The sequence below is a fragment of the Strigops habroptila genome, chromosome 4, assembly GCF_004027225.2.
Source record: "Strigops habroptila isolate Jane chromosome 4, bStrHab1.2.pri, whole genome shotgun sequence".
In the NCBI taxonomy this organism is placed as follows: domain Eukaryota; kingdom Metazoa; phylum Chordata; class Aves; order Psittaciformes; family Psittacidae; genus Strigops; species Strigops habroptila.
In genome coordinates this window covers 77,282,797-77,307,624 of record NC_046358.1, presented here as the reverse complement: position 1 = coordinate 77,307,624, position 24,828 = coordinate 77,282,797, and the positions used below count along the sequence as shown (strand labels likewise).

Here is a 24,828-nt window from a genome sequence, read left to right as displayed (position 1 = left end):
AAGCATCTATGACTGTGGTTATGTCTGTGCTGCAGCAGGTGTACCTCTGAAGGGCTTGTGGCCAAAGGATAAGTCCACGCTGGAGGAGGTACGCCTCAAAGGTGGCTGTGCATAAGATCATGCTGGAGCACCTCAAAGCATTTGGCCATGGATAACCCCATAACAGAGCAGGGGCATCCCTGGAGGGACTGCAGCCATGGGTAAGGCCATGTTGAAGCAGGTTTACTTCTGAAGGCACCATAGCTTGGGTAAGGCCCCACTGGAGCAGGTATATCTCTGAAGGCATTGTGGCTCGTGTATAAGGCCATGTTGGAACAGTTACATCTCAAAGGGAGGTGGTTATCCAGCACTTGTAGCTGTGGATAAGCCTATGCTGCAGCAGGTATACCCCTGAAGAGAAGCTGACCCATAAATAAGGCTTCACTTGGAGCAGATGCACCCTAAGGGACTGCAGACTGTGAATAAGTCCAAGTCAGAGCAGGGGCAAGGAAGGGGGTTCATTGCAATGTTAAACACTACAACCTGACCCACAAGGACATAGGGTGGGTATCCTGCACTGCTTTCCCTAACATGGGGAGTTAACTGAAGAAGCTGAAAAACAATTTCTTTGGAATACATTCCAAAATCAATTTAATACATGATGTCTGCTGGGACCGGGTGAGTCAGAGCACTGTGATGGGCCTGTGAATATGCTGCAATTTATTTGTGCTGAAGTTTAAACAAGATTGATGGAGCCATAAAAATATTATTGAAAAGACTTTGTGGTGGAGCCTGGGGAGAAAATAAAGCACAGCAACAGGCTCTTGGTTTTGTGGCATCCTCCCACCTCACTGTGGGGTTGTGATGGTGGTAGATCTTTGTCAGCTGTGTTTGGGTCCCCAGAGAGTTGTGGATGGCTGTAGGCTGGGGTGGATGCCTGGGACTTGCAAGAGCCACCAAAGCTCTGCACGAGATTTCTCAGGAGATGAGAGATGGTTTATGGAGCTGTATCCATGTAGCTGTAGAAGTTTAAGGTCAACCTGAATTTTCTGGTTTAGATCTGAGCTTTTGTCAGAGTCGGCCTTGAAGAAGGCGGCTTGCAAACCTGCTGAGGTCTGGGGCTAGTTTGATGGGGATAACTTGACGGGAATGCAGAGGTCCCAGCTGATTTGAGCCATTTTTAAAAAACATCTCCTAAATTGAGAGCTCGAATTTCTTCCTGTATTCCTTGAAACATTGACAGGAGAGTAGACCAGAAGTAGCCTTTTGGCTGCCTGGGACGAGCCAAGGCCATGGCAGGGAAAGGTGTTTTGGAACAGAAACCAGAAAATCCAGAACCGCTGAAGGTTTTGCTGGGAGTTACTGGTGCTCAGACAGTTCAGAGGTGGCTTGGGACTGGAATACCTCCTGGAAAAGAGCATTCATGCTCCTACAGAAGAAACCAACCCCTGTTGCTGGCTGTGCTGCCTGGGAGAGTCTTTGCAGCAGCAGGTGACTGCAGCTAGGGATAGAGGTGCTTTGAGGGTCTGGGCATCTCCCGCTGAATCTGAGGCTGTCTCTCCACATCCTTTTTTCTCTCTTCACCCCACTTCTCCGCAGTGCCAGTACCTCTGCCCGCAGTGCTGTGCAACGAACTTCACCAGCAAACCCCGGCAGGCTGGGAACTGGGGACAGCCCATCTGCCACAAGTGCTTTTGGAAGCAGAGCAAAAGAAATTGGATGGATGCTATAATACAACTACAAAGGATTATTTGCTTTGGTTTGCTTTTCAAAGATTAAGAAGCTCTTTCAAGTGTCTTGGGCCTCATTTATCACTTAGATGTAGGCCAGCACAGGCAAATACATTTATGGTGCAAGATATCTCTAAAGGTCTTTCTTCATACTTTGCAGCTGTGAGGTATCAAACCCTCAGCTTTTTAATGATAATTCAGTCCAAGAAAGACATAAAGAGCAGCAGCAAGTATATGTGGAGCTGTGGCAGTCTGCAACCACAGGCTGGACATCCATGAGCCCTGGGGCAGCTCCACTTTCCCAGCACTTATCACAGTGTCGCATTGCCAGCATGCTTCAGCAGCAGGGGTGGCCTGGGAAGGTTAACTAAAAACCTGCTGTCAAATGTTCATAGGCTTCCAATTTTGGCTGAACCCTCTCCATTTGGGTCTGTAGAAAGGTTTAGTGGTGGCTGCTGCCCTGAGGTTTTCAATGCCGCACGCGTGCAGGTGACACGTACAGTATTTCTCATTTGGAAATCTTTTTCCAAACTGAGACCTCAGCTTCAGGGCAAGAGCAAGAAAGACCTAGGACACACCAGGATTTCCAACCGGGGTATTTCTGTTGCTTCTGGATAAAAAGAGCTGAAGCAGAATCCTTCTGAGTAATTCAGAGTCTCCCTTTGCATTTGGGCATGTGAGTCATCAATGTGTTGACACATAGTCATTTTAGTAAAATCTGGTATTTGTTTCACTAGTAGTGTTGATGTATAAAAGGCATTGAAATTAAGTGCTGCATGTTAAAGATCAATTAGCTTCTACTCCCACTGAAAACGACATTGGTATTTGGAAGACATATGTGCACACCCACGTCCCTGCTTACGCTTGCTGGGAAATTTATGGCCCTCTCCCCAGCTGCAGAGAGGCCATTTCCTCTGCAGTGAACTTGACACTTTGGTTTCTAGCTCTGCTCTTTCTCCAGTTGAGTATGTTTGTGTGTGCAGGAAGGAAAGTCCTGGAAAGAATGAGTACTGGCCAGGAGAGGCTGAGAGCTGCCTGCTGTTCTTCAGACCTCACTGCCTTCTCCTTGGGGCTTATTTTGGGTAACCAGAGGAGCAGATTTACATCATGTGTGTGGGCTGCAGGTGGAAACGCATCACCTGATGTGAAAGCTGCACCTCTGGGGCCGTTAACAGCAGCTTATCGGGAAACACTATCACAGGTACCTCCAAGGGAAGTGCTGTGGGATCTGGTGCAGAGGTTTACAAGGCTGGTACCAAGGGCTTTATGCTGCTCTACTAGAAGAAGAGACGAGGGGTCTCTTGCCTGGGTCACCAGAGACACTGAGTTAAACTTGTCCCAGTCCCCATGGGCATTCCTATGTGGTTATCATGGGGCCCTGCTGATTGCTGGCTTGCTCCTCTGCTGATTTGAACTGGGGGACTCTTGCTGCTGTTCTTCTACTCAAGCAGCTTTGTTCATCAGTTCCCTGTGGTCTTGGGCCACTCTTTTAAAAGCAAGTGGTATTTTGAGGAGTAAAGCACATCTCTCAGATGCAGTATCTAAAGCAAGAGTCATCCTTAAATGTGTATCTGTCTGGACTTTCCTGTTCATGTGGTTGGTGTTGCAAAGAGGTGGAGGAGGCTGTTGCTCAAGACCGGTGAGTAACACACCCCTCCCTGCCCACAGCTTTCACGGGGAGTAGGCACCCTCCATCCCATCCCATCCCAGCCCTGCTGGAAGCCGGGATGGCCAGCACAGGTCTCTGCATGACCAGACCTGGGCCAAAATATCCATGGGAAAGGGAGCAGGGGGGCTCTTTTCAACCTCGTTATTTCTTTGATGTGATTAAGGGGACTGCCATTCCTCTCTCTTCTGGACTCAGAAACATTGGTGCATAAAGGATATGGGCACCTTTTCTTGTGTTTTGGCTTATTTCCTCTTCCATCCCCATGTGAAGAGAGATGCAACCTGAGTTTAGTACAGACAAGCTACAAAAGTGATTTCAGTTGCTGAGAACAGACTGGAAAGAGAGGGATGCGCATAATCTGCCTCTCATTTGTACCAGAGTTGTAGCTGTTATTTGTCATTTCCAATCGTGTGCATGACTTTGTCAGTTTAATCAAATTCCTTCTTTTAACACTAGATTTGCTCAGGGGCTCCTTTCCATTCCCTCCTATGTCAGGTGAGGATCCAGAACTGGCAGGGCAGGGAAGGCCATCCTGATGCCCTGCAGCCTCCCCAAAGTGCTGGTGGCCAGGGATGCCGCTGGGGGGCTGCCCCCAGCTTTGGGCCCAGGCTGGAGCTGGACACGCAGAAGCAGCATGTTGGGGGCCAGCAATGTGTCCCTGCTGTGATGCTGGTCCCCGGGGAGACCCAGAGGAGCTGACCCGGTCATGGATAGCTGCGAGTGATGGCAGGGAGGGCAGCAGTAAGAAACTTGACGTCACTGCTACGGCTGCTCGCTCCGTCTCGCCTGCTGGGGTCTATTTTTAGCATTATCTCTAAAGTGCCTCCTCGCCAGGGTTTAGTTGCTTAGCAGCCGCTTCGCAGGGTGTGATTTGGATGGGAGCAGGCAGTTATTAATGCACATTTGCAGAGATTACCTGGTGGCTTCCACGCAGTCGCTGCCCAAAAACCTGGTAGCTTTCAGGTCCGTGGGGCTGGGGACAGGGGCATTTCTGCCCCACAGGCAGATGTCCCCGGTGTGCAGTAGTGACAACCTGCACTGGCCTTGGGGGGCTGCCTGTATGCTGTCCTGGGATCACCCCTCTGGCACAGTGGACCCTTTCCCTCTGTTTGGGAACAGGCATCAAAAAAGGGGTTCAAGGTCAAAATATACCTCTGTGGAAGTCCTCAACCTGCAGCCAAGAAAACATGGTGCACAAAAGATGGGTGGGATGCTTTGTTTATTCTTCAGCGAGCCATTTTACTTTCAGATGATCTGTTTTCTCTGACATGTATATATAGAATTGCATGTTTCTAAAACTGCCTAGCAGGATCGCTGGTGTCAGAGTGGAATTATGTTTGTCGTTAAGTCAGTGATAACTTCAGTCAGCGTTAGGGCTCTTGGAAGACAAAGGGAGTTATTTTCTCAAATCGAAAATTTTAGTACTTTACTTAAATGATATCTGCTCAAATTGATTAAATCAGATTGCTGAGCCACAAGTAACTTTACAAATACATTAAGCTGAAGGAAAAAAAATCTTTTAAGTCTCCATGCCCTGACAGGCTCCTTTTAAATCCTGAAATGAGTTACTGCAGGTACAATTACAATACACAAACAGGAGTTTTAGGGACTGGTTCCCAAAATGGCAGGAGCCCAAGCTGATGCACAATTGTAAGCATGTCCCAGCCGCTGGCAAACTGATGTCTACACATGGAGACTGCAGCCTTCCGAAGTCAGAGCATTGCAGCTCCTCCTAGGAATTACTAGAAGAAGTTATTTAGACAGCAAAGTTGTCCTTCAGTCTCTGTTCAGGGATGTTCTTGCTCAGTGATGGTGTTGGACAGTGCCTCTGGGATGGTCACTGTGCAGAGGGACAGCCAGCATGCTCAGCCAAGGGTCTGCCCTAAGGAGCCTACATAAAGGGACAGACAGGCCTTGGAGATCAGGTGGCAAAGACAGGGGCTTTTGTGGATGGGCAGAAAGCGATATCCACCACCTTAATGCCATCCTTGACCATGCTCTGGCCCTCAGCACTCTTTGAGCTGTGTAGATCAAGAACTTCCTCAGCAGGACCCCAGCTGGGGACAGCAGCCCCTCATTAGCACCTTTAATCCTATTCAAATTCCAGGATAGTGCAAATAATATTCCTCAAGAGTGATCAAAAGCTTACACATAGACATGGAGCAAAACTGGAGATTGTGCAAAGTGGGCATAATCTGATAAACCTGAAAAATCAGGCTGAGGCTGTGTGTGCCTGCTGGGATGATTCCTATTCTTGTCTGCCCAGGACCTTCAGGGACATACTGTAGCTCTTGTTCCTGCACTTGCATCTCATCATCATGTATGACTAGTTATGGCCAGGAGTGCATCCAAGCTGGAGAGCAGTGTTGCAGAGCCACAGGTCTCTGAGCACAGGCAAAGGAGGTATTGGGAAGGGGAATGGAGGTCTAGGATCTCCTCAATAACCCACTGCCTGATTATCAAGGAGAAACATGGCATTGCAAGGACAGATGCTATTTCAGGAGTAACACTGTTTGTGAGACAGAAGGTCTTCATCAGGCACCAGGGCCTGAACGCTGCTGGCAGGAGAGGGTTTCTGTTGCATGTCAGAAGCTGTCAGGAGGAATCCTGCAGCATTCAAACCAGGGATCAGATTCCTACTCCAAGGAAGTGATCTCTGAGTATCACCCTCTGTTCAATCTAGGGTAGGTTATGCTACTGTGTGTTTTATGCCCAGGATCTCATCTGGAACATCTCCACCTCTCCTAGGCAGTGGGTAGGGAGAAGAGGTGGGAGCACTGGCTTCCAGCACGAACGCCCTGCATGCATACCTGTAGTCTTACTGATTTAGCATAAAAGGCAGAAATCAAGTACAAATTCAGCCTTCTCTGCCAGCTTGATTCACAGATTATGCATTTTTAGAAAGCCATCCTACATCCTTCAGGCAACTGAGAGTTATGGGCCACCACTCGTGACAAATGTCAGCCAATTATGCAAGGTATGGGAATGGGGCAGTCATGTCCTTCCTGCAAGTGACAGAGATACCAAAGGCCTTCCTGGTGGCCTGTGCTAGTACCCAACTAGCTGGCAAGCTTGAACAGAACTTCAACGGTTTGAGGAGAAGTAAAATACAGTACTGCACAACAGAGGAGGTGTTTCGGTCTGGCTATGGTTGGCACCCTAGAGTAATCTTTAATCACTTAAAGATTAAATGGCAATTCCTGAGCTACTGGAAACTCAGCATTTCAGAAAAACTGCTCTCTTAAAGCATGCTCGAGTGACGGAGCTATTTCCTCTCACTTTGTCCTCTTTAACCAATGTACAGTGAAGAATGTAGAGCCAGTTACTAAGCTGTTTTTCCTGACCAGCCCTGGGTCAAGCAGCAAAACGCAGGTGTGTATTTCTGCCATGGTCCCAAAAAGGCGATGGAGAATCGAGTACCGCTGTGCCTGTGCTCCTGTTCCTGTGCAAATACAGCCGGCTCATTTGCACTGTCTGGCACGTGTCCTGGCTGAATCAACCCAGTGCGCGCCCAACTGTCTGCACAGGCATGCCCCGAGGTGATGCTGGAAAGGTTATTCCTTGGCTTTTTGCTTCTATTAGTCATGTCAGCGCTTGCGCCTGTATCGATCACTTTCAGACATTATGCAACATTTAAGCATGAAGTTGAAGCTCCTTCACCGTGGTGAGGCAGCGTGAGAGCAGATCTCTGTGTTTTTCTTCAAAACAGCTAAAGCTATAAACCTGTGCGTTTGCAAAACCAACCCCTCACCAGGCCTCTGAATGCTTTTAATGAAACACTTTCTGCATCCAAATTCCAGTCGCCTCTCGCTCAGCGTGACAGTGCCTTCGCTCTGCCACCTGCTGCCAGCTGCTGCGGGCACTGGCTTCATTGCAGCCAGGTCTAGGCCTTGGGTGGTTCTTCTTTATTGTAAATGAAATTTGAACTAAGAAATAATATTTAGGTGTTTTAGGGCAGAGCTTTATCCTACTACTTGTTTGCTTGATGCTTTTCACTTTGGCAAGCATGTCAAGAGTGGGAAAGGAAATGGGTGTTGACATTTGTCACACATTTGGTACTATTGCATATAGAAAGGTAAATGCCAAATGTACATATGCCATTTTATAAATAAATGCTCCTGGCAAGGAAAGGCGTTTTCTACCCAATTATGTGGCCTTTTTGATGTAAATGTTATGAATGTGTGGTAATATTTGGCCATCTGCTGATGATAGTAAGAATTGCAGTGGCATGGCAGGAGGAGTCGCGGCTCTGTGCTGCTGCAGGCGGCGGGAGGGATCATGGGGACCCCAGCACCTCACAGAGGTACTGACATCTACCTCACATGGCGGGATGGGGTGGCAGCCTCATCCAGGATTCCTGACATCAAAAGAAACCCAAATTCAGGTTTGGGATCACCACCTTGGTCTGTAATAGTGCCTGTGGGTGGCAAGTAGCAGATGACTCTGCTGGTCCACGGCAAGCTTTCCCCACGCTGTTGACCACTTGCTGCTTTCAGTCACTGGAGGTGTTTCTAGAAATGTGTTTGCCTAGTGTCTGTAACCTATAGGGTCATGGACTGCACCCAGAAACAAAACCAGGGTGCAGTATCTGAGTGAGAGGGGAAAAGGAAAGGAGCAAGAAGAAAGAAAGGGAGATGAGAAAAACACAAAGTGGAAAAGGTCTAAATCAACAGAAGTCTTGATTTGTGAGGTTGAGGCTGTGTGAAGGAGGAGACGGAGGTGGAGAGAGTAAGGAAAAGCTGATGAGGGTAGACTGAGAGACAAGAAAAAGGCGCTGGGAGATGGAAGTGATGAGCCCTTCTTAGAAGAGAGGTTAGGATCTGTCATTCAGGTCCTGATACACAGAAACTCATTCTCCACAACAGCTGTGGGGCAGCGGGGCAGAGGGGAGGGTGCAGGACTTTTCTGCTCCTGTCCAAACCCTGCTAGCACCAGTATTTCACACCTTCTCAGCTGATGGGCAGTGGGATGTGATGTCCCTGCATGTGCGGGTTGGGATGTTTCAGTGCCCTTCCAGCCTTCTGGCTTTCTCTGCGGATTGGGGAAAACTGTGGGTTCAGGTCTTGCACTCATAAGCTGGAGTCAGTCTGGGTGGAGGAGCTGGGGCAAATATGCTAAGTGCTGGGGTGATGGCAGGGGCACAAGATTGTGACAGCAAAGGTAAGGTCTAACTTTGCCTTGACTCCCTTTCAGAACCAAAGGAAGTTAGTTATCAGTTTCATCACTGGTTTTGTTTTCATCTCTGACACTGGCCATGTTTTGTGTGCCAGCATAGACCAGCACGGCGGTGACCCTGGCCAGGGTGGACACAGGGACACAACTGTGTCACCTAGGAGACACCTGGTGCTGAAGTCTCCACCATCCTGTCCTGCTCTTCCCTCATCACATGCACATATTGCAGGATATTGGTACTGTGCTTTACAAAAAAGGGTTGTATAAAGGGATGTGATTTTACACTCTGCCCAGCAGAAGGCAGTCAGGTGAGCTCTGACAACTTTCATCCTCTCCTCCACCCATCAGAGGGATCTTTCAGTTCTCATCCCTGCCACCCCATAAAAGGTACCGAGGAGGTGTTTTAGGAGATGAAAAGGGAGGACTTGGCTTTTAAACCCACAGAAACATAGTGAGTCAGGAAAGGTTTCTAGAAGAGACAGATAAAATAATAGCACAGCTGTTTTCTTCTGATCTTTCCTAAACGTGTTACACACATTTTTCTGCTGAATTAATCCTGAATATTCTCAGCACAGCCAGAGTTTTGCCCTATGAGCCCACCTCCTACAAAGAGAAGGGCACCTGGCATTGTTATAACACCAGTCCCACCTGTATCCACCCTGAGCCTCAGCTGTGGGTCGTGAGCTGGGAACAGAGGACCATGTCCTAGAGCAAGAGTTAGAACTGGGCAAGGGAAGGTGACAAATACCTGGTAGGGATGCTGAATTAGTGGAATTCAATAGGAGTATGGGCCCCAGGCTGGTCAGTGCTGAGAGCCTCCAGCATGAGGAGCAGTCCTTGGAGTGTGCAGTGCTGCTGGTCTGGCTTTCCTGGGGGAGAAGGAGAAATTCTCATCTGTCAAAAGTCATCCCCTGAAACCTCCCAGTCTGTGCTTCAGCCCTGGGGTCATTCCACTGCTGCAATGAATTTGTGCCAGGTAGGGACTTTGTTGTTTGCATCTGTAAAAAATATGTGGTTTTTTTACTTTCAGCTATCATGACTTTGAAAAATGCTTCTATACTTGGCAGGCAGTGTACTGACTTGCCTCTGCTCATTTGCTTTCCTACTCAATTTTTCATTTCACATTTCTCAACATCTCACCATAAGCTATTGAAGTTTGCACTCTTTCTGTGACAGGGCATGTCCACAAACTAGTAACTGCGCATTTTGGACAAGAGATGTCTGCTTCAAGGCTTTCAGCTTGGCTTTTTAGAAAGACCTGAACAATTTCCAAAATCTGGATCCAGCTGTGTTTCAAATGGATGCAGCCAAGACTGCATTAGGGAGCTCAAGTACAGCACTGCAGCACTATGATTTTTTTTCAGCTTAGAGTAAAATATACATCTGATATATATTGAAGGAATTTATGGAGATGTCATTCAGAAGAGTGAAGTACCTGTGTTAAGAGGTATGGGGACAAATTCCCTGTTAGGGGATCCTACAGGGAAGAGCCTGACTTCCAGGGATGGGATGTTCCTTTGGCTGAAAATCCTGTGCAATTCCTTCACTCTTCTGAGTGAAAAGCTGTGTGCTCTCTCTCTTACCACAGTCCTTGATCACAAGCGAAAATCTTTCCACATGTGGCTCATATCTTTATGTGGCCTAACAGCATTCATAGCATTTGTATTCTAATTTCCTCTCTTATGTGACAGTTTAATAATATCCTGAGTAGCATTTAATGCTACTGTTACACTTGCCACATCTGGTACAGAATGAGTATCGATCCCTTACAAAACTGGAGGTTGGGATATTCATGAAAGCTTTCTTTTATGCTGAGTTCATTGTTGATTTGTTTAGTGTTCTATTTTTGTATCTTCTGTTTCAATTAAAGAAAAAACAACTCTGAATAAGAAAGTGAAGAGAAAAGGCAGTTTCTGTAGGCTCATGTTAGTGTTCCTGACCTACACCCTCTTGGTCCTGCTTACCTGTAGCTCAGCTGAAGCCAAACTGACATTCAACCCCTGTCACTGTATCAGACTGGGCCATATGATCTTTATGTATAGATTCCCCTGCCTTCAAGGGGAATATTTGACCTCTGAAGCATCTGAGCAACCCCCATTGCCTGGAATGGTAAAAGTGTCCTCTGTGTGTTTGCCAGGAGGAATCATTGAGCTATATTTCAGGCTATTGCTCCCTCCTCCAGAGGTGGCTGCATTGCAGCAACAGCAAAAGAAATCCCAGGTTAGAGCACTGCAAGGTTAAACTGAAGCAGACACCGAGTCATTTCTTGCCATGAGACAAATGGTATAACTGACACAACGTGAACAAGATCTAACCCAGGACTTATGAAGACTGTCAGCTTTGCACACAAGGATAAAAGGCATTAAGGAAATCTCTCTTATTTTTATGATGTCTTGTCTTTTCTGGGACTTGCCCATTTGCCAGGTTTGTGCCCTCATGCTGAATGCAGTTTGAGCTCTCAAGTGCTGTGTATTTAATTGGCTTCACAGGCAGGCACCTCGCGCGACACAGTCTGTCTTGCTGGCAGCCTGAGAAATATTTTGCCATTGTTCTTTTTCACTTGGCACAGGAGGATCTGCACACAGTGTCCAGGATAGCCAAGTCCAAGTCACTGATGACATCATGGTCTCTGGAAGAAAAACTTCCTTGGGGAGCTGGGGCAGTAGGAGCAGCTTTGGGCTAACTACAAATCAAATTCACTTTTATTTTGTATAGAAAATGAAAAATATGCTCATAAAGATAAAGGGAAATTATAACGTTGATTACTAGCAGAGGATGTGTTGGATGAGCCCAAAGTTGATGTGATTGTACTTTATACTGTACCAGCAGTTACATCTGTAGAGTGAGCCCTAGCTCCCAGTGGATTCATCCTCACGCCTTCATGGCCTTTTTCCTCTTACAAAGAGCAAACTGTGGTCCAGAGTGACCTGTCAGGATTCAGCAGCAGCTGACCTGAAGGAAGCCTCCTGTCTTGGGAACCTGTCACTTCCAGACTAGGGCCTGCTGGGCCCGTGATTTCCCTTTTTAATTCTTTTTCTTTACTTTTTTTAAGCTGATTGCAGGTAGCAAACGGTAAAAGCCCTCTTTGGCAACACTGATGCAAATTCATCATTCCTCCTGGTTTCCAGGAAATACTGAAAACTCCAAGGCAGGGAAGAGTCAATTGTAAGGGAGGGAGGAGGAGCATGGCAGGAGCTATTCAACTGTCCTGGGAGATTTGCATCTTTCGGCTAATAACTGAAGTAGGGTATAAGAATGGAATTAAATCGTCTGAACAATCAAAGACCAATTACTTCCTTTAATTATGAGCAAGTTGGAGAAAACAATAGGGTTTAATTTCAATAAAATCTCAACCAGCTCAGCTGTGATTTTTATTTAAAACAAAAGTGACAGAACTTCCCACTTTGCAGTATTCTCTGTGCCTGAAAATTACCGTGCTTTACCTTCACCATACATGATAAATCATGGTACGGACTTTGCTTAATACTCAGCACCTGACTGAAAAATAAACCAGGGCCCTACACTTTGTTTTCAAATTATAATCCCAAGTCTGTACAGCAGTATCTGCTCTCAGTGTCAAAGTTCACTGGGAGAACCCAGCACTAAGTTGAATGATGCCCTGTTTGTTTTGATATTACTTATTAATTATATATTTTTAGACCCACCCAAGTATCGTAATTCCTTTACAGAGCACACAGCCAACTCGATCTCTCCCTGGAGAGGCTGAGGGCTCAGCAAAGGGGATGTGAGAGGGGCCTTTGGGTACTCCAGGCTGGAAAAACTTACCGAAATCTGTGTAAACAGAAATGGAAATGAGAGCAAAAGTAACAGCTGGATTAGTTGGCCACTGGAGTGCTGCAGGCAAGCTGGTGAGTGGCACAGCTGTAGAACAGTTTTGGCTTGCTTCTTCCGGCTTTTTTTGCCTTTGTAATTGCAGATTATTTTTTTGCTAGTATTTTTTAGCATTGTTCCAGTTTGGTAGCATTTAACCTTGCTGCTATAATAACTGCTGCAAACATTGTCATGAGGGAATTTATTCTGTCTTTGTGAATGCATTTGTACAGCATGAAATAAAGAAGGCCTGAGGCAAGCTATTGAACAACAAGGAAAAGACAAAATATTGACTCATCAATTCAGTAAGCATCATTTGCCTAGTGTGCTGAACAAGGCAGGGGTCCTATAAGAAAAATCTCCCTTGGCCATGCTATTAAGGAATATCTCATAAGGCAGAGAAACTGGAGGATTGAAGACCACTGCATGGCCTATAGTAAGCCTGATAATTTTTGGATACATGATTTTGCAGCATGTGAATATATAAAACTCATCTATAATTCATATAGATAGGCAAAGGAACTGATATAACCAGAAATATATTTCCAATTCATGTAAATCAGTGGTAGTTTCATTCCTGGTGTTACTGGTTCCATTTATTCTCATCTTAGTGTTTGTTGCTTTTATTTAGAGTTGCCCCTTCTGACGTCCTGAGTCACTTCAGAAGAGGAGGACATGAGGATCCAGCTTTAGCTTCTCCAGGCAGCTCTCTCATGCCTCGGTTGTTGTCAAGGAGACATATCTCTGGCATATATCTTCTCTGTGGTTTCTCTTCTTAGTATGCTTTTCCATTGCTATGGAGACTATCAGAACTCATTTAGAAACTCCCAGTGTCCCATGAGGAACGTGTATTTCATAACTCACTGCTCAGAACAAGGAGCGTTGTTTAATTTTTGACCTCTCACCTGCACTGTCCAGCCCGGCTATGCCAGGGACTGTCTGTGCTGAGACCTTCTGAACTGACACAGCTCTAAGGGCAGAGCTATAAAAAGGTGTCTTCAATGGGGACAGTTTTGAAGCTGAGGCAAACCTTGCATGTAGGAGGTAGCCAAAGGCCTGCCTTGGCTAGTTGGCATGGCTCTACAGGTCCAAAACCCTCTTATTCTCCAGTTCTTCAGCTTGTGTTCTGCTGAGGTCCCATGCCATTGTTATTTCTGGTAGAGACCACTTCAGATCAAGGAGTGTTTGCATGTTGTAGGTGAAATGTAGCTCTGGAGTTGTCAAGGGTTTCCTAATAATTTATTTTGAAGACACATACTTACATATTAAGAGACTTCCCTACAAATAGCAAGAGGGACTGAACTTGTTGGGATAAGAGCCGAATCAGCTCAGAAACTTGAGGATCGGGGCAGAGAACATAGGTATGGTGGTCTTTCATGGATACTACGTGAAGCAAAACAGTTGAAATCAAGGAAAATACCTAACTATAATGGTGCAAAAGGAAACAGAACCAAGCTTGGCCACCACTGCGGGGCAGGAGAGAGGGAACCACGCAGCAGGGCTAGGCAGTGTGGAGGGATCCAGCGAGAGGGAGGATCTGTGGTTTGGTTCAACCAGCTCCCAAGACTGCCAGCGTCCTGATACTGCAGATGAAGGCTGCATCTTCCTCAGGGCAGTACCTGAGTTTGTGTCAGTCAAGTGGTGACACTTTGGCTCCTAGAGAGCAGTGGAGCAGTTGCGCTAGAAGCAGCAGCATTCCAGCAATGGAGATGGCAATAGCAGGCTGGAGAAACCTAATTGTGTACTGGCACTGTGCACTCAAACTGTGCTGACCAGTACAGAAGTACAGGCTTTACTAAGAAAACCAAGACATAAGAGAAGTTATCATTTGGGGTTTACAACAGCTGGTACGCAGGAAAGAGGTCACTGCTGGGCTGAAGGGACAGAAAGCAGTGGGTTTGAGCACACCAGAGCATCTTCCTCCTGAGATAGGAGAATCATCTTTGCAACCCAATCCAACAGGGACTCAGTTCCATGGGAAGACCCCTTTCAAAGTGGATGCAAGTGAGCGGGCAAAAATTAGAAGTAAATGGGGCAGCCTATAAAATAATGAAGATTCACGTTCAAGGTGGGAATTAGAGCTCAGCTCATGAGCTCTGTGGTTCATACTGAGATGGCAGCTGAGGCTGCAGTTCCCAGCTCCCTGCCCTATTTCCCCACTCCAGTGCACAGTCTGACATATTAGCATAATCCTCAATTCCAGTTTGCATTAATATGTCGGTCTATACCCTGCAGTAACTCAGGAACAGATACACTGTCATTCAGCTCCTGGAGCTAGAAGGCCTAGGAGGGATCTGAGATGGGGAGAGTAACTCCATTACGCTCCCAGGGTAAATCAGAGCCCACCTATGCACAGAAATCTGTAAGTAGTTGGATAGTCTCCAAATCACCACCTAAATGCCACACAGAGCCATAAATATTCAGCAGGTAATAGGAACAGCTGAACCCAACTAAAAGAATCTAAATATATTTTTAAAAATGAGGTAATTAATCAATTCAGGCATTTTACAAAAATGTACATAAAATTTACATGTTTTGCTAAGGCACATGATTTGTAATGAAGTAGAGTTTTGGGGAACTAAAAGGAATCACACATAACCTGTCACTTATGCAAGTCACTCTCTATTCAGATATTTTAAATATCAGTTACATGTGAAGCTGCCTTAAGATGCTGACATGCATCTCTGAGGTGTACTAGGCCTCCTCTAGATGTGCTGGACCGCAGCTGGTTCAGCACAGCTCTGAACTGTGCTGGTATAGGAGGCATACCTTCAAAGTACCCTGCAGCCAACACGCTCACAGGCCATGACCAAAAAACGGAGGGAAATGCATAAAAAATCTACCCTGAACAATTAATCTCAGTATACCTTAGAAGAGATGGGTTGGTTTGTAATTTGCTTCGGTGTCATTTTTAACCTTAGGAAGTTCAAAATTATAAGGGTATATTTCATTCAAACTTAGATGTTCTTTTTTTCAACTTGGATTCCAGATTTAAAGGAAAGCAGTTATGTTGATCCAGGTAGGGTCTGTAGAAATATATGTGTAGGCACATATACACCATACATGCAAACGCATTTCAGAGGGGTACCTATGCCGAAACAGCAATTACCTGTGCAGCTCTGGTTCGTACCGCTACATTTCTCAGTGTCATTTTTTTGTCCCATCATCGGTTTTCTCTGCAGCGTTTAAACACTTAGCTTGTTCTTTAGCTCTGTGTTGGTGAAAGTATACAGCCAGGATTTATGGACTTGCAAACATGTCATTATCAGGCTGGTGGACTGGGTCTGCACGCCTGGAGCTAAATTCCATTTATCTGGAGAGTAGGTGTTTAACTAACAGGCACATCAGACATGGAATAAATGCACGGCAGCTTCTAGTGTCAGTGTTTTACAAAAACATCTGAATGAATGAGCTGAGAGAGCAAAACATTGACTGTTTTTATATTCAGTGAACAGAAATAACAAGAAAAAGCACCACGATGAAGCGCTATCCTGGTGTATTACTGATTACCTCAAGGTTAATTTTATTCACTCTGAATGATCGCTGTATCTGCAGGACTGAGGAACAAGAAGTTCAAGGAATCGGGAGAATTAAGCAATTACAAAACATAGGCTAAAACCAATCTAATTAATATCTCAAATAAGAATTTAGAGGAACTTATGTGAAAGACAACAATAAATTTATGTCACTTATTGATTACTTTCTAGCTGAATGAAAAGCTGATCATGCTTGTTAAAAGGCCTCGGGGTTAAAGGATTGTAACACCACTGTGTGCGTTGGCTGTGTGAGCTGTGGTCTAAGGAGGACAACTGTACTACAAGGAATCAGGCAAAAGTGTGGTGTAAACTGTGGTCTAGAAAAACAATAATAGAAAGAAGAGAGAGATGTGCTCTGTTTAAGGGCTCATTCTGTTTCAAGTAATGAAGCTCCCACCAACTTTAGGCTCTTGAACTCTTCTATAGCAGAATTATTAGACTTAACATTATGCTGTGCTCCAAGATCCCAACTAGATCAGGGTCTTACTGTGCTAAACATAAGGAAAGATATCATTTCTGTCTAGAAAGATTCACAGTGTAAAGAGTTTTATAGAATAACATGTTTTTTACAGGAGAAATCACAAGTATTGGGGACTAAAGAGTATCAATTCTGCGTAAATCACCAAAAAAAAGCTAAAAGAACATATCTATATAGCATGATGAGATCTGCTGTCTTCCTTCTGTTTCTCTCTGATTAAATCCTGGAGTTTCCTCTGTAAACATGCAAAAACTGAATTAAAAGAACTTTATGAAGGTTGAAAAAGAAAAATTCAGGTTGACTAGGAATAACGTATGCTTTTTATGCACAAGAACGCATGCTATTTTTTCATCCTGGCCTGGAGATGAGTCAAAGCTGCGTATTGAAGGAAGCTGTGGTTTGTGAGGCTGTTGTTAGAGAAGCTGGCAATTGTAGTGATTTAGATAGGGCAGTACGGGAAGATGATTTGGTGGTTACGATGCATGTATGTTATTTGGGAAATCAGATTCTCTTTTACATAATGCTAGACAGTCCTCCCACACCAAGCTTTTCAAAGGCTCAAATTAATACCAAGTCTTCATGCTGAATATATCTGAAAGTAGAAGGCAATTTATTCTCATTTGATTCAGCTGGAATTGTGTCATTATTCCAATACTGGACACAGCCTTTCTCACAGAAATAACATGCAATAACAACTATGCAGGTGAGATTTCAACCAGGTAGTGCCTGAGGCCTCTATTCCCCTATAGAGACTTTGACCCTCCCGAGTTTGCTCTAGATAGTGCCAGGTGACTGCAGCCACAGGGGTGCCCATCCTCTGCAATGCCAAACAGAACAGCCATGGCAGAGCTGGAGCAGAGCAACTCCTACTGCTGTTGCCCTAAGTTTACCCCAGCTTTATCCATACACCACGAGTGAAGGAGTCCAACTCATGCTCTGATATTATGTTTTTTCTCATAAAGGCTGGTTACTGAGCTATCACTTAAAGTATGACCCAAGTGACGTCTCTAGTGATATCGTCATAGTCTTTTCCAGAGGCTTCAAGGAAAGATAGAGAGATAAGGACTTGGTAATGCTGAGACCTGAAACACATTCAAGAACAGGTAGGAAAATAAGCCGAGAAAAAGCAGTTAAAATTAGTGGAGATTAAAGGATAAATACCCTGGGGGAGTTTACTGTATGTTTCACCTTCTAATTGTACTGCACCTCTTAGACCAATCTTTCTTTTAATTTTCATAGCACTCCACTATCAGCAATAAACACCAAACTGAGATAAATTAACAAGTTGGATTCATTACACCATCCAAACAAATTCTCCCAGGCTTATTATGCCTTAAGGGCTTGACACTTTCCTCGCAGCCTCTTTCAAGTTACTCCTTCAACAAACACAACATAAACTTGGGTCTGCAGAGCATGAAAACTTGTGTGATAGAGCAGCTATTTTAAGATGATGGAAATTCTCAGATTCACCAGAAAGGTGAAGTATCAAGTACATGATTAATTTTTCAAAAGGACTTCACAGTATAATAGTCTTGTACTATTGGCATCCATGGTAAAAGATAACTGCTTCCTGCTCCAACTTTGTCTTTTCTGCAGTGCAGTGAACACCAGCTCTGTTCCAGCACTGTGCAGCATTTCATAATATGCAATTGCTTGTGAGTCCTGATTCAGCTTTTGCTCTTGCAGGATGCAGTGTTTCTCATTAAGCTCCTGCACAGGCTCTCCAGAAATAATGCAAGCAGCACAAATTTCCCAACAGCTGCCAGTCAAAACAGCCAGCTCTTGCAGCAACATGAACTAATCTGCAGCCACGCTGTTTGGCTTGCAGATAACAGAACATCTTGGGCAGGACCTTGGGTACTCATTGAACTGCTGCTCGTGGCACACATTTTATTCAGTATGAGTAAAAGCATACTTGATTCTTGGCCAGCACTGTCTACCAATCAGACATACAACTGTTCCACAAAGAGTTTGATTTTCAGAAATGTTGAGAATTTTTTTTAACCTAGTTGCTATGATGCTGTCACTTTAACCACGTAACACACTGCATGCAGACTATGACTTTCCTCCAAGGCATTCTGCGTGGCTTCCAAAACTCATAAAAGGATTGCTACAATTTCTGCTCTCCTGAAGACCAGCATGGAAACTACTGCTTTGGGCTGCCTTGTTGGTTTTACTCTGGCTGAAATTTAACAGATGTAACATGGCCAAAAAAAAAAAATTGACACAAACAAAAACAAAAAAAAAAAAAAAAAAAAAAAAAAAAAAAAAAAAAATTTGACTTTTCTACCTTTTTTCCTTGGATATTTCAAGACCTAAATATTTAAAGACCTACAACTGTTTTAGGCTATGTATTTGTCAGTTCAAAATAACTTAAATGACTGCTTGTTTAGGGACCAGTTACTTCAATGGAAGTGCTCAGTTTATATGTTATATATGACTGTTGCTGGTAATATGTAAATGTTTAGGACATTTAAGGACGCATATAGTTAATAAACAGAAATTAAAAAAACAGCTTATACACACAACCAAGGACTTCTGTAGTTCTGATGTAATAAATCCATAACGAATGTCTGTGACAGGAACTCAAATACTTACTCATATACTGTACATAATGCTACCTTACCTAAGAGATGTAAAATGCCTTAAAGATGCAATAGCCTTAAAGAAATTCAGTAGAGCAAAAATGCAAGTTCTAAGAAAGTTACTGTATTTGTTGCACTGATGTAGAGGAATGCTGTTCAGAAAAAGTTATCCTCTAAAAGACCTTGAGGAAATGGAGCAGATGGTTCCATGTCCTATCCCACTTAAATTCAAAGTGGTTTTATGAACACTCAGAAAAAGCAAAATACTATTTCCCTCAGTCTTTTATCTAAAGAAAAGAAGGTAAAAAATGTTTTTTGTTAGTATTCAAATCACAGTGCATTTATTATGGAATTCCAAAATATCGGATTAACTGTTTTTTGCATTAAAAAGATATTAAACTCAAAACTGTAGAATGGTTCGATATGCCTTGCTATCAGGACTATTTGTACGTTGGATTTCTGTATTGATATACCTCAAATGATAAGGAAAAATTCCAGTTTGGGGTGAAACAAGGTAGACCCCTATATAGTCTGTGCTATTTGTCCATGAAAGACAGTATCTGTGCTCGGCAGTACAATCTCCATAAATCATTACACCTGCCGACATTTTTAATGAAGAAAACAGTAGGAGTCCTGCGGGACCTCCTGTGCATGCGCTGACGGCTGTGCCTGCGCCACAAGTACAATATGTTCCGGACACCCTGGGCTCTCTATGCCTGCACAGATTGGCCATACATCACATGTGCTTTGAGTCTGCTATGTCCAGAAAATAGTGTATGGGGCCATTCAACTGGAATTCTGGTAGGTTACTGATAAAAATAGGATTCTGCCATCCAAGCAGTAGAATTGGCAGGTATAGGGAAAAACTGTTCTAGGAATCCGTTGTAATTCTTAAGAGGTATCCATTTGCAATATATGGGCTACAGGATCTTGGCGTCTGGTACTTCTCAGCTCTAGTTAAATACTCTTTTGCTCCTTGGCTTCTGTCCTATTTCCAGAAGAGGAAATAGCATCTCTTTCCCTCTCGTGGTTGGTGATTGTTTTTCTCTCAATCTGTAGCTTTGTTATGGATCAAAGCAAGCCAAGGGCCAAAAGTGATTTGTAATCCTCAGAACATGCTGTTTTTTCTAGACATACTGCTTAGTAAGGAAATAAACTAGTAAGCGGTAAAAGATGCAATATGGTGCTTACCGCCCTATTTCAGCACATTAAATGTATACAATCTGCACTTAATTCCAATTAAAAATAATGCTCAGATTAATACAGCTTTCTTTTATGTATTAAATAGAGAAATCATTACCATGAATTACAAAGCAGGAAAAGTGTGGTTGACAGTGTCTGTCACTCCAGAGTTCTGCATTAGTATGGATGTGGACGATTTGACAGAGTGGATGGAGCATACGCCCAGCAGTGAGAAGGGAGATAGACAGACCTCTGCAAGTGTCATCGACTCATTCTGAGATTTAAAATTCGTCTTTCAAGTTCATATAGTCCTATTTTGAGAGGGTCCAGATTTAGACATGCTATTTATTTATTTTTTAACAAGACTCAAGAATCTACAGCTCCAACTGATGTCAGTGCCAGCCACTAAGTACCCAAAACTGAAGTCCCAAACTTGAGGACAGAAAATTAGAAGGCAGTTTTGAAAATCCTGGCTTCAGCTTCCCTGGGCTTCTTCATTCATTGAGTGGTGTCTGGATGGCCTTACTCATCTTTGCAAAGTGGCTGCAACTGATAGAGTGCTATACAAATAATTATTGCCCTCTCTCACAAATCTTGAAGAGCATTTTCGGTATTAGTAACATTCAAATTTCACAATATAATCATCCTTGTAGAAACAGATCAAGTATGTCTTCTCATTTGGCAACTGTATGATATTCCACAGTTTAAGGCTGTGCACAACAGCAGTTTGGAAAGCTAAACATCACTGATCCATTTTACAAATGGAGACAACTGCACTCAGAAGAGGGATCTGCATTATACCACACAGACTGCAGCAAATTCACCACTAGAATACAGGATTTCTGATGACACAAAATTTCTAAATCAGGCAGTTGTTTGTCATAGTATGCCAGCTTCCTTCCTTGCTTTCCTTTGCTAAATTCATTTGAAAGGTAGTTAAAAATACATTCCTAGTATTACCTTGCCCCTCAAGTGATTCATGTTGTTATTGCTGGGATACTACTCAGTCATCAAATAAGAAAAATTACCTGATGCATCACCAAGGGCAGGATCTGCTAGACCTTGTTGGAAAGGGTGAGCAAATTTGCAGCAGGTATTGTTACTGCATTTATAAACACGTAATTTTGCTGCATACTGTGTAATTCTGGATCTCAACTATAAAGAAGGGAAAAAAGATCTATCATGGTTCACGGAATTGATTGTTTTTGCAAAATTGAGTCACTTAAGATACACAAGCGTGCGCCAGTTGAAACACAGTCTGATGGGCACTGAGTCCTATCACATCAAAATGGCATTATGCTGCAATGAAGCCTCAAGGTATGATTGTTTTGTTTTTTTTTTTGTCCTAAAGCTGATTTTTAAATCTGTACCTGTCTTGCACACGTTGCTTATGGACTCTAAGCCAACAAGAGTGTACCAGCAGGATGGTGGCTGTCCAGCAGAATCCAAGGGAGGCAGCAGGATGCCATCTGTCTTAGCCAAGTCACCACAGAACCATGGCACATTACGCACAGGGGAATTTTAAAAGTCCCTTCAGGTTTTTCAGTGGTCTCAGATCTAGGATAATGTAATTAAAAAAAGAGGTTTAGCTACTCAAATCTCTTTGCTGAGTATCTCGCTAAACTATTCTAATTCTTCATAACTAAGAAAATATTCTGCAGTCAGGAACTGGGTTTATCAAATCAGCTAATACAATTCCAGGTGTTGCAGGAGGAAAAAATATGCCTGAGACAGTCTTCGCATTTTTGAAGGGGGGGAATGTACTCAGAATATCTACCAAATTGAGGAGATTTTTATTTTACTCCCCTCAGATTTCCTCCCTTCCGATTTACAGATAGGCTTTCCCCACAATGGGCATCTAGCAAACGTGGCGATTGCTTTACATAGAAAAGTCATCTGGGCTTAGAAAGACACTATTTCATTATTCTGCTTTTGAAATGCATTTTAGCAGCCGTGAGGAAGAAGGGAGGAAGGAGAAACCTTTGGGGTTTAGTTAGTGTTTAGTGTGGGATTAATCTGCTTTTTGCTGACCACTGCCAAACATCAGACTTCTCCCTGGCAGTCATATAAGGGTGGCATGTCCCATTGGGAAGAAACGTGGGGATGAAGATCTGATCTGTTCAGGACACAGCAAGGCTTGGGGCAGCACAGACCGCTTCAAGAGAAGCGGGGCACGGCGATATCCACATCCTCCTAGCAAGGGAGACGGGCCCCAGGTTCCCCTCAGGCCCTGGGGCCCTTGGTCCCCTCAGCACGCAGAGGCCCAACCTCCCGTCAGGACCCAGTGTCTGGGATTCTCTGGCTCCCCTCGCATCTGGGGCAATGGGAGACCCCACTTGCCCTCATGCTCTGGGGACACTGGTCCCCTCGGGGCGCCGGGACCCCCTCCGTGTGCGGGAACCCCCAGATCCCTTCATGCTGGTCAGGCTGGGATTCCCTGGCTGCCATCACGCCCAGGTTCCCCCCACAGTTGAAGGGCTGGGAGCCTGTCTGCTGTCACCGACGCTGACAGCCCATGGCCTCAAGCTCCCCTCAGGACCCAGGGACTGGGATCCCCCGTTCCCCTCACACCCCGGGTCGGGGTGCTGATGACGGCCGCCCGCTCCCCACCGCCCCGCTCAGGGCAGACCGCCGCCCGAGGCCCCGCGGTCCACGCAGCCGCGGGGCCCCCGGCCCCCCGCCAGCGGGGAAGCCCGTTCCGCGGCTGCCGGAGGCGGAGCTCCGCCGCCCCGCGCCCCGTCCCCCGCCCTCCCGGCGTGCCCCGCGGAGGGGGCGGGCGGCCCATGTCCGTGGTCCCGGCATGCCGTGCGGCCGGGCAGCAGCCGGAGCAGCCGCGGCGGTCGCGTCCCCTCCCTCCGGTGTGAGACAGCAGCCGCCTGCGGAGCGCGAGTGAGGAGCCGCCGCCCGCGCCCCAGCCTCGCCTCTCTCCGACGCCTCCTCCGCCCCTGCCCCGCGCCGCTGCCCGGCCGGCCATGCCGTCTCGGGCAAGGTAATGAGCCGCAGAGCCCCGGGGTCTCGGCTGAGCGGCACCGGCAGCAGGCAGCACTACCACCCGCGGGGCTGGAATGACTGGCAACCCAGGTGGGCAGGGCTGGGGCAGGGGGCGCGGCCTGGCCGCCTGCGGGGCGCGGGGCAGCGGGGCTCCGCGGCTGGCGGCTCGGCCCGGCCCCGCCGCCGGGCCTGGGGAACGGAGCGGGGCGGTGCGGGCCGGGGCGGCGGCGGCGGCGGAGCCACTTCCTGGCTGTTGGGCCTAGCGCGGGGCGGGCCGGCCTCCGGGCCTAGGCAGCGGGGAAGGGGTCGGCCGCGGCCGTGCCCCGGCGGGGCGCGGAGGGGATTTCCGGATCCGTGTCCGCCGGCGGGGCAGGGGCCGGGACAGGTCTGTCACCGCGCGGGGCTCGGCATGACCTGGCCCGGGCTCCGAGCTGGCGGGTGCGGGCTCCCCTTCCTCCCCGCGCTGTCCTCTCGTCCCCGCGGTCAGTCGGGGCTGTGTAACGTACCGAGCTGATATCCGGTGTGTGTCCGCAGGCAGCAGCTTCCCTCTCCCTGCGCTTCGCGGTGGGAGACGCTTCCCTGGGAAGCTGAAGCGCTGGGTGACCTGCAGCGGGGTGGAGAAGGGGTGGTGGGCTTGATAGCCGTGTTCTTTCTGTCTGGTTCTCAGCTGGCAGTTCATCAGAGAACAGAGGCTGCAGGAGTACCCGTAGTCTTCTGAGGGTTAATGAAACAGTACAGGATTATTATTGGGTTTGTTTTCATCTGGGGAAAGTAGTTGAGCTGTAAGTAGGCTGGGGTGAGAGTTTATGTGTTAGGTTTTAAGGTGTGTTTATACCTGGTACCTCTTAGTAAGTGACAGTCAGAGTCGGCTCACTTTAGTTGTGTAGAGACAGTGTATTTCAGGTCCTGATTAATATCTGGTTAATAAATCTGATGCCAGTGTATTTGCTATACTCCTCAGCTTTGCTATTTTAAGAGTCTAAATTGTCATGTAGGAATTGTGAATAAATTTGGTATTTCTTTCTTTCTGGTGGAAGATTTGGGCTTTTTTTTAGTGTTTTTGGAAGTTTAACATGATATGGCATCCTGCTTTAAAACTTTCCAGCAAAGAACAGAGTGGCATATGTTTGGGAATGTGTTTACAGATGACAGTCCCAGTCGCATGTGATTTAGGCTAGGAAAATTGGGTGGATGTAAAGGTAAATCTTCAGATGAAACAGATGTAACTGCAGTATTTACTATGAAGGAAGCTTTCCTTTTCCTCCAGCAGCTAGCAGCTCAGCCTTAAGGGCTAATACTAGAGGCTATTTAGTTCTTAATGGTGTGTGGGGCATGATTGTTTAAGTTCTAATTTCTTCTATTATTGAACTACTTGGTTAAATAACTTACAAGTTTTTCCTTGCTACATACTTGGAAACCTCATTGGTGACATTTTCTTATAACATCTGGATTTTGGGAGGGGAGTTAAGAAGTCTGGTCTCTCTCTTCTTAACTACTGCCTTGCTTTGGATTTCTGGGCTGCAGCCTAACTGTTGACCTTCTCACCTGGAAGAAATTGGATGTACATCTTGTGTCTTTCTAGTGGACAGCTTCTATAAATGCTTTCTGGTTGAGTATATTAATTTGTCATATGTTCCATCCTTTAGCCTAAAAAACTACATCTTACAGGGGCTAG

The 24,828-nt window shown here is 45.7% G+C and overlaps 1 protein-coding gene across 4 annotated transcripts in view; it reads left to right on the top strand.

Moving 5' to 3' along the window:
• Positions 1 to 3,022: 3,022 nt before the first annotated feature.
• SMG1 (SMG1 nonsense mediated mRNA decay associated PI3K related kinase) overlaps positions 3,023 to 24,828 on the top strand; it is an 86,795-nt gene continuing 64,989 nt past the window's right edge. For 2 of the 4 annotated variants that reach the window (XM_030481474.1, XM_030481472.1), the window contains exon 1: positions 3,023 to 3,348. In XM_030481474.1, coding sequence (XP_030337334.1) covers positions 3,242 to 3,348 — 107 coding nt within the window. In that variant the 5' untranslated portion in view covers positions 3,023 to 3,241. Of the gene's footprint in view, positions 3,349 to 22,976; positions 23,244 to 23,436; positions 23,539 to 24,828 lie in introns of those variants that run through there. The other 2 variants (XM_030481473.1, XM_030481476.1) reach the window with 2 other exon arrangements.